General features: G+C 49.9%; 1 protein-coding gene across 1 annotated transcript in view; it reads right to left on the reverse strand.

Moving 5' to 3' along the window:
- Window positions 1–1,217: 1,217 nt before the first annotated feature.
- Window positions 1,218–19,097, reverse strand: part of NKAIN1 (sodium/potassium transporting ATPase interacting 1) — a 67,635-nt gene continuing 49,755 nt past the window's right edge. The window contains exon 6 of the mRNA XM_034754366.1: window positions 1,218–2,307. Within this exon, the coding sequence (XP_034610257.1) occupies window positions 2,298–2,307 (10 nt within the window). The 3' untranslated portion in view covers window positions 1,218–2,297. The remainder of the gene's footprint in view (window positions 2,308–19,097) is intronic.

The raw sequence follows: 19,097 nt of genomic DNA on the forward strand, positions 1-19,097 counted from the left end.
TAACTGCACTCAAAAGCAAAACAAAGTAAAACTTTAGAGCCTCCAAGTCCACTCAGTCCTACTTCTTGTTCAGCCAATCGCTAAGACAAACAAGTTTGTTTACATTTATGGGAGATAACGCTCCCCACTTCTTATTTACATCACCTGACAGTGAGAACAGGCGGTTGCATGGCACTTTTCTACATGGCATTGCAAGGTATTTACATGCCAGATATGCTAAACATTTATATGCCCCTTCATACTTCGGCCACCGTTCCAGAGGACATGCTTCCATGTAGACGATACTCGTTAAAAAAATAATGCGTTAATTACATTTGTGACTGAACTCCTTGGAGGGAGAATTATATGTCTGTTTTATCCGCATTCTGCCATATGTTTCATGTTCTAGCAGTGTCAGATGATGACCCAGCACATATTGTTCGTTTTAAGAACACTTTCACAGCAGATTTGACAAAACTCAAAGAAGGTACCAATGTGAGATTTCTAAAGATAGCTACAGCACTTGACCCAAGGTTTAAAAATCTGAAGTGCCATCCAAAATCTGAGAGGGACGAGGTGTGGAGCATGCTTTCAGAATTCTTAAAAGAGCAACACTCCGATGCGGAAACTACAGAACCCGAACCATCAAAAAAGAAAATCAACCTTCTGTTGGCAGCATCTGACTCAGATATGTAAATGAATATGTGTCAGTCCACAGTGCTTTGGATTGTTATTGAGCAGAACCCGTCATCAGCATGGACATATGTCCTCTGAAATGGTGGTCGAAGCATGAAGGTACATATGAATCTTTACTGCATCTGGCACATAAATATCTTGCCATGCGAACGCCTGTTCTCACTTTCAGGTGACATTGTAAACAAGAAGCGGGCAACATTGTCTCCTGCAAATGTAAACAAACCTATTTGTCTTAGCAATTGGCTGAACAAGAAGTAGGACTGAGTGGACTTGTAGGCTCTGAAGTTTTACATTGTTTTATTTTTGAATGCAGGCATTTTTGTACATAATTCTACATTTGTAAGTTTAACTTTCACGATAAAGAGATCGCACTACAGTACTTGTATTAGATGAATTGAAAAATGCTATTTTTTTTTTGTTTTTTATAGTGCAAATAGCAATCAAAAAGAAATACAAAGTGAGCCCTGTACACTTTCTATTCTGTGTTGTAATTGAAATCAATATATTTGAAAATGTAGAAAACATCCAAACTATTTAAATAAATGGTATTCTCTTATTGTAAACAGCACGATTAATCGCGCGGTTAATTGCCATTAATCTTTTGAATCCCTTGACAGCCCTAGTTTTCAGGCTTTTCTCTGAAATCAGCACAGCTAGACACTTCCCTTTTTAGGCATGAAAGCTGAGATTTTCCTGCAGTCTCTTGATTCCAGAAGCTGGAGCTTTAAGAAACTAACCAGATGTCGTGAGCCTTGTGGTAAAATCGCAAGAGCTGGCAACACTGCAGCTTCTGGCTGCGCCTCAGGGGTGAGTGGGGTGCTGTGGCCGTTTACCAGAGGCAAGAAGCAGCCAGCTCTCACTGCCAGCCAGCTGACAGAGTGTATTCCTCCCACCAGTGCTGAATTCATTAAGTGCAGAATATTTTGCCCCCGCGCCCCATGAAATGTCCTTTCGGATTGGCACTTATCTACACTGACAAGGGACACACTAGTTCAAATAAAGATGTGGATAAAATTAAAGAAGAAAATAGTTAATTGAGATCCTACCTACCCTCCTCTGGTCAGTTTCACCTTGCCTTAAACACAGATACCTGATGCATTGCTAGCTACTCAATCCACCATCCGTATTGCCAAGCCATGGCGCCAGGGGTTCAGATCAGAACAGCTGACATAACTGTATGGATGGACGGCAGGAGTCCAGTCAGGGTGTTGATGAATAAAGCTGTTCCTTAGACAGAATCTTCTCCCCATCCTCCATGAAAATATCGGTTTTCCACCGTGGTCCTTGCTGTCATTGGAGTTACAGCTACTGGTGAGATTTGAACAGTAGCCAGCAGATGGAGCCATTGCACCTCTTTTGGTCCCTCAGTCTGAGCAGAAAAGTGTGTGTGTGTGTGTGTGTGTGTTTCTCTGGTGTTGCAGCAAGTCCCTGAAAACTGTGCAACTGCCCAGAAGGAAAATAAAAGGAAACCAAGATGAACCCAGGGTGTTGGCTCCGTGCTGTCCTCGCCTTTGGCGTGTTTAGTTGTTGCTTTCGGGACAGTTCGCAATCGTTCGGGGCCTCCCGCCACCTCGCATTCCCATGAAGATCCAGGAGGGGGCGGATTCCAGGGCGCAAGAGAGTTACCCAGATCTAAGGGAACAAACCAAAGGCACAGAGTTAGGAAGGGGTCTGGGATTGGCACTGACCCACCTAGCACTTGAGACAAAGAGATTCGTTATCTACGTAGGGCTCAAGGTGGGCTCCGTGCTTTCCAGACAGAAGGAGACAATGTTCCTAATCAGAGCAGCTTAAGGGCTCAGTGGGCATGTGGCTTTGCCCTCCTCGCCCTCACTCGCCGTGGGATACTCCACCCGTTATTTATACTTGAAGGCCCTGACGGAGGTCGGGGCCCCATGGTACTGGGTGCTGCATAGACACAGCATAAGAGACAGTCCCTGCCCCAGAACACTCCCAGACTGAACATACCCAGCAGACAAAGGCCGGAGGGGCGGGACGAGGATCATCCACACTCTACAGAGAGGGAATTGAGGCAGAGAGATTCAGGGGCCGATGGCTCACACAGGCGTCCTTGACAGAGGTGGCCACTGAACCCAGCTCACTGCTCTCGCCACAAGGGCGCTGACGCCCTCACAATGTAAGAGAGATTCTCAGTTTTCATCACCAATCCATTTCCAGCCCTTTTCCTCGGGGGCATGGTGGGGGGCGGGGAGAGCTGGAGTTTGTGACGGGGCACTGCCTCTCCGTGCTGCCCATCCTTGCAGCCGCTGGAACACGCACGGCTCCCCGTCCCCTGATCACAGCATGGGGGAGCTACCGCTGCTGGGGCCAGGGCTGCTACAAACGCCCTCCCTTCCGACCCCTCTGCTGAACAGCCAATGCAGCCCGAGAGCCAAAGCTTGGCAGGGGAGAGGCAGCTCCCCGCAGCAGATCGGGGCCTGCTCGTCTACACTGAACAGCTTGGCTGGCGTAGCTCTGTCAGTGAGGAGTGTGACAAAATCACACTGCCCAGAGCTGCGCCCACGCCGGCAAAAACTCCCCTACAGACGCTGCTGTGCCAGCAACCGGCCTTGTGCTGGGGGAGCTTCTTTTGTGTGGTCTGAGCTCTGGGGTGACCGCACTCTGGTGACTGTATGAGCCGGATCCCCACGGGGAGGGCTTGCCAGCCTAGCCCTGGGTCGGTATTGCTATACACCAAACCCTTGGCAGGGTAGACAAGAACCAGGAAACTGACCCTTTCTGGGAGCTTAGACAAGTCACTTCGTGCGCCTGATTCCCCCACCTGCTGGTAACAGCTGGTTACTTGGCTGTATTGTAACGGTTCTTTGAGATGTGGGTGCAGCCACGCCCCATGCCCGGGTCACCAAAGCTGGAGACTTGCCTAGCAGTACCCCAGGGGCAGCTCTCATTTCCCTCCCCACAGTCCCTCCTAGGGCTCCATAAGGGTGGTGCTCCCCGATCCCCCTCAGTACCTTCACACCGAAATCCCGGGCTGGAGACTCCAATGCAGAGGGGCACAGGGTGGGTCGGGGAACATGTCTGCACCCACATCTCAAAGAACCACCATTACGATACAGACACGTAACTGTCTTTTCTCCTTCGAGTGGCTGCAGACAGGGGTTTCACTTGGGGGACTCTGGGCTCAGAGTCGATCTATGGAGTGAGTGCAGAACTGCCTTCCAAAGTCAGCATCCGATCTCGAGGCCGCGTTGACAGCATCATGTCTAGCAAAAGCACGCAGAGAAGACCACATCGCAGCCCTGCAGGTATCGCTAATATAAACATTGTACTTACCTTGCAGTGTATAGTACATAGAGCCGTATAAACACGTCATTGTCTGTATGAAATTTTAGTTTGTACTGACTTCGCTCGTGCTTTTTATGTAGCCTGTTGTAAAACTAGGCCAATCTCTAGATGAGTTGATGGACCCCCTGGAAGGCCTCTGCGTACCCCTAGGGGTCCACGTACCCCTGGTTGAGAACCACTGGCATGAGATAAAAAGGTGAGGTGATGAATGAAAAGGCTTAGCCCTTTCTAAATAAAACGCCAAGCACCGCCTGACATCTAGGCTATGTAGCCGCTGCTCCTCTGCACTTGAATGTGATTTGGGAAAAAATAGAGGTAAGTAAATGACCTGATTGCTGTGAAACTGAGATATGACTTCGGATTAAAATTTCCGGTGTGATCTTAAAACCACCTTGTTCTTGAAGAATTGACTGTGTGGAGGATCTGCCATTAAGGCCTGCAACTCACTAACTCTTCCTGTGGATGTTATAGCCACACGGAAGGCCATCTTCTGAGAGAGGCGCGCCCATGAACAAGTTGCTATCAGCTGGAACAGTGGACCCATCAGCGCCGCCAGGACCCTGTTAAGGTCCCGCAATGGGACCGTTTCTTTCATCAGTGGAAAAAGAGTGAGGTCATGTCTTTTATTGGACCGACTTCTGTTGGCGAGAGAGACAAGCTTTCAAATTTACGCACAGCTCTTCTTCAGGTCGCTCTGTGTAAACTCAAAAGCTTGTCTCTCTCGCCAACAGAAGTTAGTCCAACAAAAGATATTTCTTCACCCACCTTGTCTCTCTAATATCCTGGGACCATCAAGGCTACATCAACACTGCATACAGCGGGAGGAAAAAGACAGATAATACCTTTAAAACTGCTCATCGCCATAGGGTTTGAGAATTCCTTGCATGGGAGGCTGGAAAGCCGAGAGCGCCTCCAAGTGAAACGTCAGGGATCTCGGACTGAAGCCTGACAATTTCAAATGCAGCACCTACTCCACAAGGTCCCGAGTCTGCAGTAACATAGGCTGGATTTGCTTGGACAAATGAGACCGCCTGCCTGCAAATAGCCGGGGCATAGATATGACAATGACAACAGACTGCCTAGCCGCATTTGACCAAAAGTAGGCGCAGAAGGCTTCCTCCTCCGTGATTTGTGCCTGCCTCGCAGTGTAGGACAGCTGACAGAAATATTGCTGAGGACGACATTGCTGCTGTTGTTGCTGTTGGTTCCCAGAATGCCATCTCTTTGCAGCCTGGATATAAATTCCCCATGAGCATCGGGTGACCCAGGAACCTTTGAAAGAGTGTAATGGCTCATCAGTTCTCTCTGAGGGTAAGAGGTGACCATCAAACGACAAGTTCTCTCTGCTTTGCTGGATCTTGGGCGCTACACCAGAGTTTTGTAACCATGACATTCTTCACATCGTTACAGCCGAGGCCACATCAGGGCGGTTGTCTTGGCCACTAAATAACATTCCATAATGAAGGACTTGAACCCCTCCCTGGAGGATTCTGGTAACTTGTCCACAAATTTGGACATAATGTCCCAGTTCACAAAATCGTATTTTGATCACAGACCTTGCTGGTTTGCAATGCGCATCGGCAAGAAGACTTTTCTCCCCATCAGATCTAGCCTTTTGGACTCTTTTTCTTTAGACACAGCTTTATATCCACCCTGTTTCACTCACTCATTTGCTGCTGTCATAACCAGGGAATTTGGAGCTGGGTGGGTGAAAAAGGATTCTAAGCCTTGCATTGGCACATAACATCTCTTCTTATGACTGCCATAAAGTGTACAAGGTTCTTTAAACAACTGCGACTCAAAAGCCTCTCCCTGATCTGTCAGCATGTTCACTGGGTACCCATACGGCTTTACAGACTGTGTCCAGAAGACCTGAACCATCGTCTGCACTGACAAATCCTTCACAGGAATTGCCACCACAAATGTTGTGTAATGATCAGTCATGACAAGCACATAGGTAATTCTGATTTAAATGATCTAACATCACCATTGCTATCAGTAGCATGCAAGGAGGGTCTATCAAAACTACCAGCTTTATTTTTCAAGTTACATATTTCACATTTCTGACACCACTGTATAATGTCCTCCTTCATCCCAATCCAACAGAACCTCTTTCTCAAGTTCGGTTCTGTCTCTTTATCTCCAAAATGTCCAAACGCATTGTGATAAGCTTCTAATACCGTCCTTACACTCTGTCTGGGCAAGACAATCTGTATCGTCTCCTCCTTAGAGTCAGAATCTATAACCTTCCTTACCAACCTCCCATTCTCTTGGAGATATTTTTGTTGTCTCTGCAGTTTCACTACCTTAGCTGGTAACTTTTCCAAGCAATCAACCATCAGCACTCAATCTTTTCTTAGATGCCTTCTTAATTCCCGCGTTACCAGACTCCATAACTGAATTTCCTTCCACAGATCTTGACGTATGTCAAGTTCTATCTCTTCATTCCCAACCACATGATTAGCAATAAACCTGGATCTCTCGATAGGAACATTCAGAAACAGAGGCATTTCCAAATCCTCCTTTTCATCTGAGTCTTCATTTATAATCACCTTTTGTGGCAGCCTAGACAATACATCAGCGTTTACATTAATACTGTAATATATTTGTATTTGTCAGTATTTGATGGTGAAGTTATAATTGACCAGACAAAAAGCCCACGGTTGTTCCAATGCCCCTAGTTTGCCAGTTTGCAAATATGTCGATGGGCTGTTATCTGTAAACACTTCAAATGAGGTTGCTGTAAAATAATGCTGAAACTTTCCCATTACTGCCCAGGCTAATTCCGAGAATTCCAACCGGAGTGAACTGTATTTCTCATCATTTCTTTGAGATCCCTTTAAGCTCCAGTGTTCGTCAGCAATCGCTCGCTCGCTCCCTACCATCTTGCTCTTGAGCAAGGGGGGCTCCCTATCCTTTGCTGCTGGCATCTATATGCACTAGTCTAGAAGGTAGTTTATAAACTGGATAAGCCAGGACGGGGCTAAGGATGGAGAGATTTCGATTCTTCAAACGCTGCTTGGCACTCTGCTCTCCATTTTACCTGGGCAGCTTTAGAAATGTTCTTATCTCCAGTGTTTCTTAACAATCCAGGTAATGGCCAAGCAACTTTAGCTAAGTCCTTAATAAATCAACAATATTCATCAACAAATCGTAAGAACTACCAGACGTCTTGTACCGTGGCAGGTATGGGCCACTCCTCTGTCATTCTCAGTTTCTCGGTATCAGGAGCGACCCATGCCACAGACACTGTGTGTCCCAAATTGTTCACATTTTCTTTTAGGAAATGATGTTTCGAAGGTTTTACTTTTAATCCATCTTGTGTGAATCTATCAAACACCACGTCCAAGTGTTGCAAACGTCCCTCAAAGGACTTTGAATACACAGTGATGTCATGGAGACACAATCAAATGGTATCAAAGTTCTCAGAGTCTTGACAATGCTCCACACATCTCTGAAAAGTCCCTGGAACATTACAGAGTCCTTCTTGTAAATTCATGAAGTCCCATGGGTGTCACAAAGGTGGGTTTTTTCTTGATCTTCTGGTGCCCCTGGAATTGGCCAGTATCCACTTACTAAACTGATAGTAGAGAAGAAACTTGCTGACTTTCATGCCACTAAGGAATCTTCCGTTCTAGGTATAGGTGTCCTTATGGGTGACCTGACTCAATTTTCAGTAATCTACACAAAAGCGCAGTTTCCCATCTTTTGCCTGAACTAGCACAATGGGCACAGCCCATGAATGATGACGCTCTTTTATTACATTAGCTTCCAAATCTCTTTTATCATTTCCTTCAGCAGCCGATACAGAGCTAGAGCAACTGGTTGAAATCAGCCCTAATTGGAGGATGTCCCCCTGTGGGCACAGTGCGCTGTATTTGGGTGGCCCACCCAAAATCCAAAAGACGTTGCAAGGAAGCTATTCCATGTTCCTTAATCATTTGTACTAACCTTTCTACCTGCTTTGCAGATGCTGAAGGCATTCCCAAGTCTACTTCCTTTGTCCATAGGTATGGATCTATCTCACCATCCTGGATCACTGTCTGCAGATGTCCCACTTCCCCAAACTGTTCATTGAGCACTAAATTGTCTTCCCAATCTATGCATACCAGACGCCCAACCACCTGATTTCTATATAGCGTCACAGGTCTGGTCACGTAATTCAGTATCCTAATTGGTACTAATCCTTTTTCCGTTGCCACTGTTGTGGGAGCTCCCTACTTTATCCCAGCAAGGTTCCAGTAAAGAAATAAAACCAACTTTTGTTTTACAAATGAGACAGGTTTCCATATTTGGGTGCAGCTTGATGGGATGCACATCTGCTATTCTCACTTATTGACTGGCAACGTTTTCATAGCTTTCTTATACTGCATGTCGAATCACAGTCTGCCGGACCTTCTTGTAATGACTGGGGAGCTGTTGCTCTGACCCTAATACTTGAAACAACGCCTCATAACTGTTGCAGGAGGCTCCTACCTATGACTACTGGGGGTAAATAATCACGGTTGACATTGCTAATGAAAATACCCTGATCTGGATATTTAGAAGTTCCAATGTGAGCTTCAGCTTCCATTTAGCCTGCACATGAGATACCCAAACCACTTCCTGCTACCGATTTCACCCTGTTCTTGGTAGTCGACAACCCCTCTTGAGTGCAATGTTTCCTAAAATGTCAGCTCTGCAAGGTGGTGACTTGAGACCCGCTATTTAGCAAGGCCCACATTTCTAGCCAATTAATCTTAACCAACACCATTGGGCACCTTCCCACAGCAGTAGCCTGCCCTTTAATGTCATTCAGGTCTGCCCTCTGTCTCCCCGAGCTCTGAGCCTATTCTCAGACATGCATCTCCTTGCCACATGTCCCACCTCACTGCATCTTCTGCAAATAGGATTGCCATCATGACCAAACTTACCAGTTGTCCTATGCCCTGTGTTCCTACTCCTTGTGACCCACTGGATGACAAACCTCGGCTTAAACTAAGAATGTAACTATTACTAGGGTGACCAGGTGTCCGGTTTTCGACCGGAACGCTCGGTCGAAAAAGGACACTGGCGGCTCTGGTAAGCACTGCTGACCGGGCTTTTAAAAGTCCAGTTGGCAGTACTATGGAGCTAAGGCAGGTAGTGCCTACCTGTCCTGGCTCCGCGCTGTGCCCTGGAAGCATCCAGCAGGTCCGGCTCCTAGCTGGGGGGGCCCACGGGGCTCCACGCGCTGCCCCCGCTCCAAGCACTGGCTCTGCATTCCCATTGGCCAGGAAGCACGGCCAACGGGTGCATGCGGGTGAGAGCAGCACGCAGAACCGCCTGCCGCGCCTCCGCCTAGGAGCTGGACCTACTGGCCGCTTCCGGGGTGCAGCGCGGAGTCAGGACAGGCAGGAAGCCTTCCTTAGCCCCGCTGCGCCACTGACCGGGAGCTGCCCGAGGTAAGCCCGCACCCCAACCCCGAGCCCCAACCCCCTGCCACAGCCCTGAGCCCTCCTGCATTCCAAACCCCTCATTCCCGGCCCCATCCCAGATCCTGAATCCCCAGATGGAGCCCTCACTCCCCCTGCCCCCCAACCCCCTGCCCCAGCCTAGAGCCCCCCTGCCACACCCTGAACCCCTCTGCCACACACCCCAGCCTGGAGCCCCCTCCTGCACCCCAAACTCCTCATACCCGTCCCTGCCCCAGACCCCGCACCCCCAGCCAGAGCCCTCATCCCTCCCACACCTGAACCCCCCTGCCTCAGCCCAGAGTCCCATCCCACACCCTGAACCCCTCATTTCTGGCCCCACCCTGTAGGCCGCACGCCCCCCCCATTAGAGCCCTCACCCCTCCCACACTCCAACCCTCTGCCCCAGCCCAGTGAAAGGGAGTGACAGTGGGGGAGAGTGAGCCACCGAGGGAGGGGGAATGTAGTGAGTGGGGAGCAGGGCCTTGGAGAAGGGGCAGGGAAGGGGCGGTGCCTCAGGAAGGGGCGGGGTTAGGGTGTTTGGTTTTATGCGATTAGAAAGTTGGCAACCCTAACTATTAGCTGGTGGTTGAGGTAGGCTGTTAGCCCGATATGGGGACTAGCCACCAGAGGGACATGGCACACACGTTTCCTACTCCTCCCAACAGGGGTCGCCCACCCAGAGCAGCATCTGGGGCCCACAAGAGTTGAAGTCCCACTTGGCTGAAAGGAGTAACTCCGTTAGGTGATAGCAATAGTAGGCTGTTATCCTCTATGCAGTGCAGACATCAGATGAGACACAATGCACACATTTCAGGTGTGTCACACAAGTTACCTGAGTTTGCCACTTATACCTATTTCCTGACCACCCAGCGTACCGCTTACACAACAGCTTCTGTGATGCTGGGTTTGGCCCAGGCATGTCTCTGGGGGGCCGAGCACAAGGGGGGAAGACAGTTATGAGGGAGCGACGCCACTAGGGTCAATGCAAACAGCTTCAGGAAGGGGGGTGTTTTCCACACACAGCGAACAAGCAGAGCCGGTCTGTTTGAAGGGCTTATCGCATTAAGGAAAATAACAAGAAAGAACGAATGTGACATCTCCCCGAGAGAGCGCAGTGTGCGCGTCCCTGTTCTGGAGCATGCTGCGGCTGACCACAAAATGGCACTGCCAGCCAGCAGTGGAATGGCCAAGGCCACCAACAACCAAGTCATAGCAGTTACAGAGCTGCGTGCACTGTGGGAAAACAGTCTGGAAGGTGCACAGCTCTCCACAGACACACAGCAGATACACACGGCTTCTAGTCTAGGTACTTATACCACAGCTCCAGAGCACCTCCTAACCTTGAGTGCATTTATCCTCACAATCCCCACTGAGAGGCCGGGAAGTGCTATTAACCCCAGTGTACAGATGGGGAATTGAGGCACAGGGAGACAAAGCAACTTGCCCAAGGGTACACAGGGGTAGAGCAGAGACTTGAACTCCCAAGTCCTAGGCTAGTGCCTGAACCAATGGACCATCCTGCTTCACCAGGCCGTGTAACATCCCACTGCAGTTTAGCAGTTAGGGCAGGGGAACTGGGCTCTCTTTCTGGTCCTGCCACTGACTTAAGGCAAGTCCTATATTACTAGTAACGATAATAATTAAGGCTAAGATTTTGTCATGGGTATTTTCAGTAAAAGACACGGACCTATGCCTGGGGGCTGCTCCAGCTCCGAGGACCGACCCAGCTGCCGGGGACTGACCAGCCACCGGCCACTGTTCCTGCGGTGGGGGCTGCTCTTGCGGCCAGGGCTGAAGCCGAAGCAGTCACGGACTCTGTTAAAGTCACGGAATCTGTGACCTCCATGACCAAATCGTACCCTTAATAATAATCATGGTTATTACAATAGTGCCTAAGAACCACCCACATTGCACTGGGTGTTGTACAGAGTAGTAGACATTCCCTGCCGCAAAGAGCTTACAGTCTAAATAGATCACCTAGCGTGTCTTTCCCCACCTGGACAAGGAGGAGATATCAATGCTCACCTCCTACCAGGGTTATCAGGAGAGTTGGTTACTTACCATCTTTACAGAGCTTCAATACCTAGCCACAGTCTAAGGCCACGTCTACACTACCAGCTGTGGGCCGTGTTCAGCTGCCGAGGTTTGTATATTGCTCAGGGGCCTGCAAACTGCACCTACTCACCAGCAGTGCTTGTGTTGATGCAAAGTGTGGTGCACCACAAGTACGTATCCCAGTGTGCCACATGCCACTTTCTGGTGCAATGCCTGCTGGGAAATGATTTGCAAAATGTGTTGTAGGATAATAATGACTCGCCCAGGGATCTCTGGGAGCGAGGGGTCAAGTTTCCAGCATGCAACTTTCTCCATCCCATAATGCCACCCATAACCCATAATTTTGACTTATTTATTTTTTTAAATCCCACATATCTGCAAGGCATTTTTAGTATCCAACATCTCCGATAGACGCATGGAGCCCACACAGCTCTGCACTATTCGCATGAACATTGCACACACAGGGTGCACGGTGCTCCTGTATTTGCAGACCTGCAGGAAGTACCACAACTTCCAGGGCCATGAGGATGTCTTCAAGGACAGTTTGTGGAGGGACACAGCGAAAACCAATTCAAGATTTTTGGTGGTGTTCATGGAGCAGTTGCAGACAGTGGAGCGCTGCTTCTGGGCCCGAGAAATGAGCACATATGGTGGGATCACATCATAACGCAGGTTTGGGATGTCAAGCAGAGGCTGCAGAACTTTCAGACGCGAAAGGCCACATTCCTGGACCTGTGTGCCACGCTCACTCCAGGTCTCCAGTGCATGGACACCGGAATGAGAATTGCATTGGCAGTGGAGAAGCAAGTGGCAATTGCATTCTGGAAGCTTGCAATGCTGGATTGCTATTGGTCAGCAAAAAATCTTCTACTATGCAAGACTGTAACTCTCTGCAATGTGCAGGATGGATTTGCACCCAAATTGTGGTAGGGTGATTGATCATAGACTATCAGGGTTGGAAGGGACCTCAGGAGGTCATCTAGTCCAACCTGGTGCTCAAAGCCAGACCCAGCCCCAGATCCCTAAATGGGCCCCTCAAGGATTGAACTCACAATGCTGCGTTTAGCAGGCCAATGCTCAAGCCACTGAGCTATCCCTCCCTCCTGGAGGGATATGCATGGCACACATCTCTCTATTTTGGCACCAGCCCACCTTGCCACAGAGTATATCGACAGAAAGAGCTATTTTTCTCTGGTTATGCAAGTGTTGGTGGATCACTGGGGATGCTTCACCGACAACAGTGTGGCTGGTGAGGGAAGGGGCATGACACTCACATCTTTAAGAACACAAGACTTCAGAAAGCTGCAAGAAGGGCCATTCTTTCCTGACCGCCAGATTACCATTGGTGATACTGATATGCCAATAGTGATTCTGGAGCCATACACTGGCCACCTTGAGAGCACCAAGGAAATATTCAACTCTTGGCTCAGCAGGTGCAGAATTGCAGTCAAATGTGCTCTTGGTAGATTGATGGGACGCTGGTGGTGTTCACTCACTTGTTTGGATCTCCATGAGAAAAACATCCCATGCCTATTGTGTCCTGAATAATATCTGTGAGGCAAACGGGGAAAAACTACCACCAAGGTTGAGGTGGAGCAGACGTCTCTGACTTTGAAGAGCCAGACACCGAGGTCATTAGAAGAGCTAAACGTGGAGCTATCCAGGTGAGGAAACAGTACTTTAATGGTCAGCCCCAGGAGAGTTCTCTGCTGGAGTTTCTCTGGGAGCTTTGGGTACTGCTAAGGATTGTATAGGGCTTGCTGTACATTGATAAATATGACTGGGTGTTTTCCCAAAGCTATGAATTCTGTGGTGCTTGGTGTGGATTTACAAGTGCCATTTGCTTTGACGATCACTATGTATTTGGCAATATTTGTTATGAACTGATAAAGATAATTTGATTCTCCAAAAATAGAACTTTATTGAGCGGGGGAAAACGGCGTGGAAAATCAATGTGCACAAAAAACCCAGAGGCAATGTTACACAAATTTTTAACAAGTTTAATGGGGTGAACATTTAAAACTAGAAAGGCAGTAAACAATTATGTCCATCTGAGTAACAAATGTAGGCCGTTGTGGCTACACAGCTGTGGTTCTTGCAGGTCACTGTATGTGAAGCTGTGGTTTTCCTTGCTGTCCCCCAGCATCGAGTGGTAGGAGTAAGGATGTGCCCTACCATGCCATCGTTGGGGAGTGTAGGGAGCAGTGTGTGACCATGGAGTTCTCCAAGGACTGCAAAGGGTGAGGAGTCCAGGATTTTTGGACTTGTAGGTCAACCAGGGTCTGCAGCATTTGGGTTTGCTGCCTGAGAAGACCCATTATGTCCTGGTGCATCTCCTTCTCCTTTTCCAGCTGGGAGTCCTGGGCCTTTCTCCTGTCCTTTCTGCCTTTCTCCAGGCTGTTGGTCATATTGGCCCTCTAACCTCCCGGTGTGATGGAGCACTGGCTTGCAGAATCTCACAGAACATGTCCTCACGAATCCTCTTCTTTCTCCTCTCATCAGAGTCAAGCGTTCAGAGGGCATGGAGGGGGCACCAGAGGCAGCTGCTGATTAAAATTGACAGATGTACCTCTGACTATACAGTCACAAGGGAAAGCCAAGTTTCAAAACTCCCTTCCCTTATTCCCATAAACACTTGGAACAAGAAATGATTATTGAGGCTTCAGCTTCAGAGCATCTTGGCACAGCACCACAGTCCATCCCCAGCCGTGGTGAGGACAGCCCGCCAGGGACGATGGGGGAAGAGGGAAAGGAGATGCTAACTCTCCCTCTGTTTGTTGTATCTCCAGCCCTTCTAAAACACTGGTCCGGGTGGCTGCCATCTTTACATTTAAAGATTGTAAGGAAAAATGCATACACACACTTACCCGGGACCCTTTCCCCTTCAGGCTCGTCTGCGTTTGCCTGGTCAGACTGGCTGGACTGTGGCGGAGTCTCAAACAGGTCCTGGCTTGCGGCATGGCTGGAGTTCCCCACCACATCTCCCTATCCTTGCTCCTCATTGTTCACTGCAGGGGTCTCTGTCTCGGGCCCCTCCGCAGTATCTGCAGTGCTCTGGTGGGGTCTCTGCCAAGTACGGCATATGGTTCATTGTAAAAGCACCAGGTCTGTGGCTCAGGACCAGATCAATTGTCGGCCTTCTTGGCTTTGGGGTAGGCCTGCCGTAGCTCCTTCGCTTTCATGTGGCACTGTTGCTGGTCCCTGTTGTACCCCGTCTCCCAATCAATCTGCTCGTAGAGGTCCATGTTTCTATGGCTGGTTCATAGCTGGGCCTGTTCAGGCTCTTCCCACAGTCCCAGGGAGCCAACATCTCCTATCTGCTACAGGAGTGTGTCTGGAATGTATAACCGGCATGCTCGGTTGGACAGTTGCACACAACAAGAGAGCGCTGCTAGGTACGTGTGCCAAGGTGGGCAATCAGGAAAAAGGCATTTCAAAAATACGTGGAGTGTTTTAAATAGGGGGAGTGGCTTCTTGTCTCTGGGACCCCCAGGCAGAGGAGTTTAAAACTGTGACCAGAGCAGTCACTTTGCAGGGATGGTCTAGATAATACTTAGTCCTGCCTTGAGGGCAAGAGACTGGACTAGTGACCTCTTGAGGTCCCTTCCAGTTCTATGATTGTGAGACAGCTGCTGGAGGACTGTTAGGATTGACACAGGTCATGCAGTGTCTACACTCGCACTGTGCCAACCTCAGTAGGTCGACCACGCCATTCAGGGGTGGTTTTCCTGTGCTACTGGAATGGGGCATTTACGTCAGCCAGAGACAAATCCGAACATAGACACGTGCGGGAATAGGTCGACACAAGGCGACTTACGTCCCCCTAACTCTGGAGTGTAGACCAGGCCTAAGTAGAAACGAGTCTCCTACGAAAGGTGACGTGCAGAGTTGGGGAATCATATGGGGAAGCAGCTTCCTAGTGGAGAGAGAGTTCATCAAAGCGGAGCTTGCCACAGCTAGCAGGTTTGTCTTTTTTTTTTTTTTTTTTTCACCTTATTTAAAATTCTCTGGCTGCTGAACAACTTTCTTTGCTCCGTTTTTTATTACTGTTTCACCTGTCTGGAACCAGGAACTGCAGCCGCTTTGATAAATGGATCGAAGGGTCAGCTCGTTGTCTCACTCTCGCTCTGTAAGCGCCTCTGGGTCTGACCACGAAATGTTGTTTTGTGACTTCTTACAGCACAACTCCACCATAAATCACAGCAGCTATCCCAATCCTGCCTGCAGCAACAGGGCAATGGATGTGTGTGTCTCTGTGTGTGTGTGTGAGCTGGAGACAAAGACTTCTGCTACGTGACACATGGAGACAAAGACACACACACATACACACTGAGACACACATGCACCCTCACCCCACACATATCCACAATACCCATCGCAGGAAGTCACAGAAACAGATGCACACAGACATCCAGGGACACATGTACAACTTCCTCTTGGTTACATACATACCCATCACACATGCAGATGCACATCACAGGGAGTTATGCTGGCACACAACACACACACACACATAGGCACCCTCCCCCCAGAAGCATAGATCCAATACACACAACACACCCATTACATGTAATCACACACACAGAGACAGAGTCAAACACAGCCCCTCACCCCATAGACCCAGATGCACATTAATATAAATCAGCTCTATGCTCCTCACACAGGACACTGAGGCACACACCAGACATACAGATACCCAGTCAGGCTCACACTCACACACCCTCAGTCCTGCACACACAGACATGCACCAAATGCACACCACTGAATTCTTTCCTCCAGTCATTCTCATGTGCTATTAATGAGTGAACTAACCAATCAGGAATATCAATATAAAGGGTTGTGTGTGTGTGTTTCTGTAGGGTGTATCTGACTCACTCTGTGTGTGTGTGATATCTGCATTACTGTGTGTGCGTTTCTGTGTGGTGTATCTGTGTGTGTATGTATCTGAATCACTCTGTGTGTTATCTTTGTCACTGTGTGTCTGTGTGGTGTATCTGTGTCACTCTGTGTGTGTGTGTGTGTTTGTGGGGTGTATCTGAATCACTCTGTGTGTTATGTTTCAGAGTAGCAGCCCTGTTAGTCTGTATCCACAAAGAGAACAGGAGTACTTGTGGCATCTTAGAGACTAACAAATTTATTTGAGCATAAGCTTTCGTGGGCTACAGCCCACTTCTTCGGATGCATAGAATGGTGGGCTAACAAGGTGAATACGTACCGGACTACGCTGCCTTCGGTGCTAGCGTTCCCCACGCAGGCTGCATTCGGGCTAGTGCAGCCAGGCCAGCCTGTGCCCAGCTGGTGCTGTGCAGCACGGGGGCCACCACGCTGCGCTGGAGGCAATACCTCGCCCCCTGCTCAGTGGCACCAGCCCCTCCTCTCCACTAGCACAGCGCCCCCCCGTCCTGCCTCGGGCTGGGGCTCGGCTTGTAGAGCAGGGGATCCTTACGGGCCCAACGTGTCACTGAGTTCAGTGTGCGGAGCTCTTTGAAGATCAGAGCTCTGTGCCCGTTGGCGTGGGGGTGCAGTTTAGCTGGCGTGCGCCTGTGTGTAGCAGGGTCTGAATGCCCAGTGGGGAAGCCGGTTGAGTGCTTGTGCAGCACCCCCAGGAGACCCTGCGCTCCTGGCTCACACCCCACTGCCTGCTGGGCTCAGGAACACGTGCAGCGGGGCGGCGGCTGCGTACCCAGGAGGGGCAGGACCAGCAGGGGGGCCAGCACCGGCCCCCAGAGAGCAGGGATTGTGCTCGGCAGCCTGTGGGCTCCCTGGGAGCCGCCCCGGGTCAGCACGGTGGCTCATTTCCCATCAGGTCAGGAGAGTGCCCTGGCGTGAGCCGCCCCGGGGAACGGCCTGGGGATGGAGTGGGAGAAAGAAAGACAGGACGTGGCAACAGGGCAAATGCAGCTTCGGTGCTTTTCTAAAAGTGCTCTCACACTCCTGCCTTTAATCCAATTACGGCTAATTGGTAACTACATAAGGAGCTTTAATTTCACAGGCTATTAAGGTAGCCTCTGTTTGCCTGAAGGCTCTCCCCAGATTCATTTTGCCTTAATAATCCTCGGGGACCCCATTTACCAGACCTGCTTGACGGAGAGTGAATTAAGTGAGGCTCGTAACTTTCATGTGTTGCATCTGCCCAGGGAGCTGAGATACTCTCATTAAAAAGTCAGGAGCTTCACAACCGAGCCCCCCGCCCTCCTCCAAACACTTCCCTCTATGCTGCTGGAAGCACGTCAGAGAGCCAGACTGTAGCAGCTGCCGCAGGGTTTCGAGGTGATCAGGGTAGAGCACTTCAAATAGCAGGGCCACAAGCCCGCAGCCCCTCTCCAGGGCGTATGCTTTGCAAGACCCTATAGCTGTGTTCCAACCCGCTCGCCCAGTACAGCTGTCTCTGTTTTGGGGTATTCTACACTGCGCTTAACGAGCCAGCGAGGAGGTGAAATCTAACCTTTGGCAAGCTCACCGAAGGCGCGTAGGTGGACGAGTAGGGATAGCATTCCCTCTAGGAACAGGACCTGCTCCAGAATGCACATGCTGCCTCCAGCATTTGGGGTTCTCAAATCTCAAGCTCCAGGGCATCAGCGTAGCCCCTGGAGGGGTCAGGCAGGATTCCCCACCAGCCCTCCAGGTGCAGCATTGTAGAACTGGCTGGGTGCATTTATGGGGCCCGGGGAATAGAGCCAAGGGGGCGTCAGCTCCCTTTGAAGCATCAGGGTTTGACTGTAGGTAGAGGCAGGATGCCAGAGAGCCTGGACTGCTGGTGAATGGAGTGGTGGAGAATGCGGGCAGCGCCCCCTATCCCTGCCGGAAGGGATTAGAGCAAGGAGGCAGCGGCAGCCCCTGATCTGCACAGCCGGAAGAGGGATATTGGACTGGGTCTGCCACTATTCCTCATCTTGTGCAGGGGTTTGGGGTGCCGCAGAGGCCCAGGAGAAGAGCCTACCCCCTGGCAAAAGCCACCTTCCCTGCCTCAGCTCCTCTGGACAGCAGCACCGCCTCCTCTGCGACTGGCCTTTCCCCAGCTATCAGGCTGCTGTGCATTGGGAAAGATGTGGACAAACTGGAGAGAGTCCAGAGGAGAGCAACAAAACTGATAAAAGGTTTAGAAAACCTGACCTGTGAGGAAAGGTTAAAAAAACAGGCATGTTTAGTGTGGAGAAAAGAAGACCGAAGGGGGACCTGATAAGTCTTCAAATTGGGTAAGGGCTGCTATAAAGAGGACGGGGATCAATTGTTCTCCAAGTCCACTGAAGGTAGAGCAAGAAGTAATGGGCTTTAATCTGCAGCCAGGGAGGTTAGATGATAGGGAAAGCGTTTTAGCTGTAAGGCAAGGTAAGCTCTGGAGCAGGCGTCCAAGGAAGGTTGTGGAATCCCCGTCATGGGAGGTTTTTAAGACCAGGTTGGCCAAACCCGGGTCAGGGAGGGTCTAGGTTTACTTGGCTCTGTCTCAGCGCAGGTGGCTAGATGAGGTGACCTCTCGAGGTCCCTTCCAGCCCCACATTTCTGTGAGTCTATGATTTCCTTGCACAACGCCCCATGGGACGTACAGGTCTTTGTTGCCTGCTAATGGCTGGGCCATATAAGTGGTTTATGAGTCTGTTGCTGGTTCCGGGTAACAGCGCTCTCCTT

Source organism: Trachemys scripta, chromosome 20 (genome assembly GCF_013100865.1).
Source record: "Trachemys scripta elegans isolate TJP31775 chromosome 20, CAS_Tse_1.0, whole genome shotgun sequence".
NCBI lineage: Eukaryota > Metazoa > Chordata > Testudines > Emydidae > Trachemys > Trachemys scripta.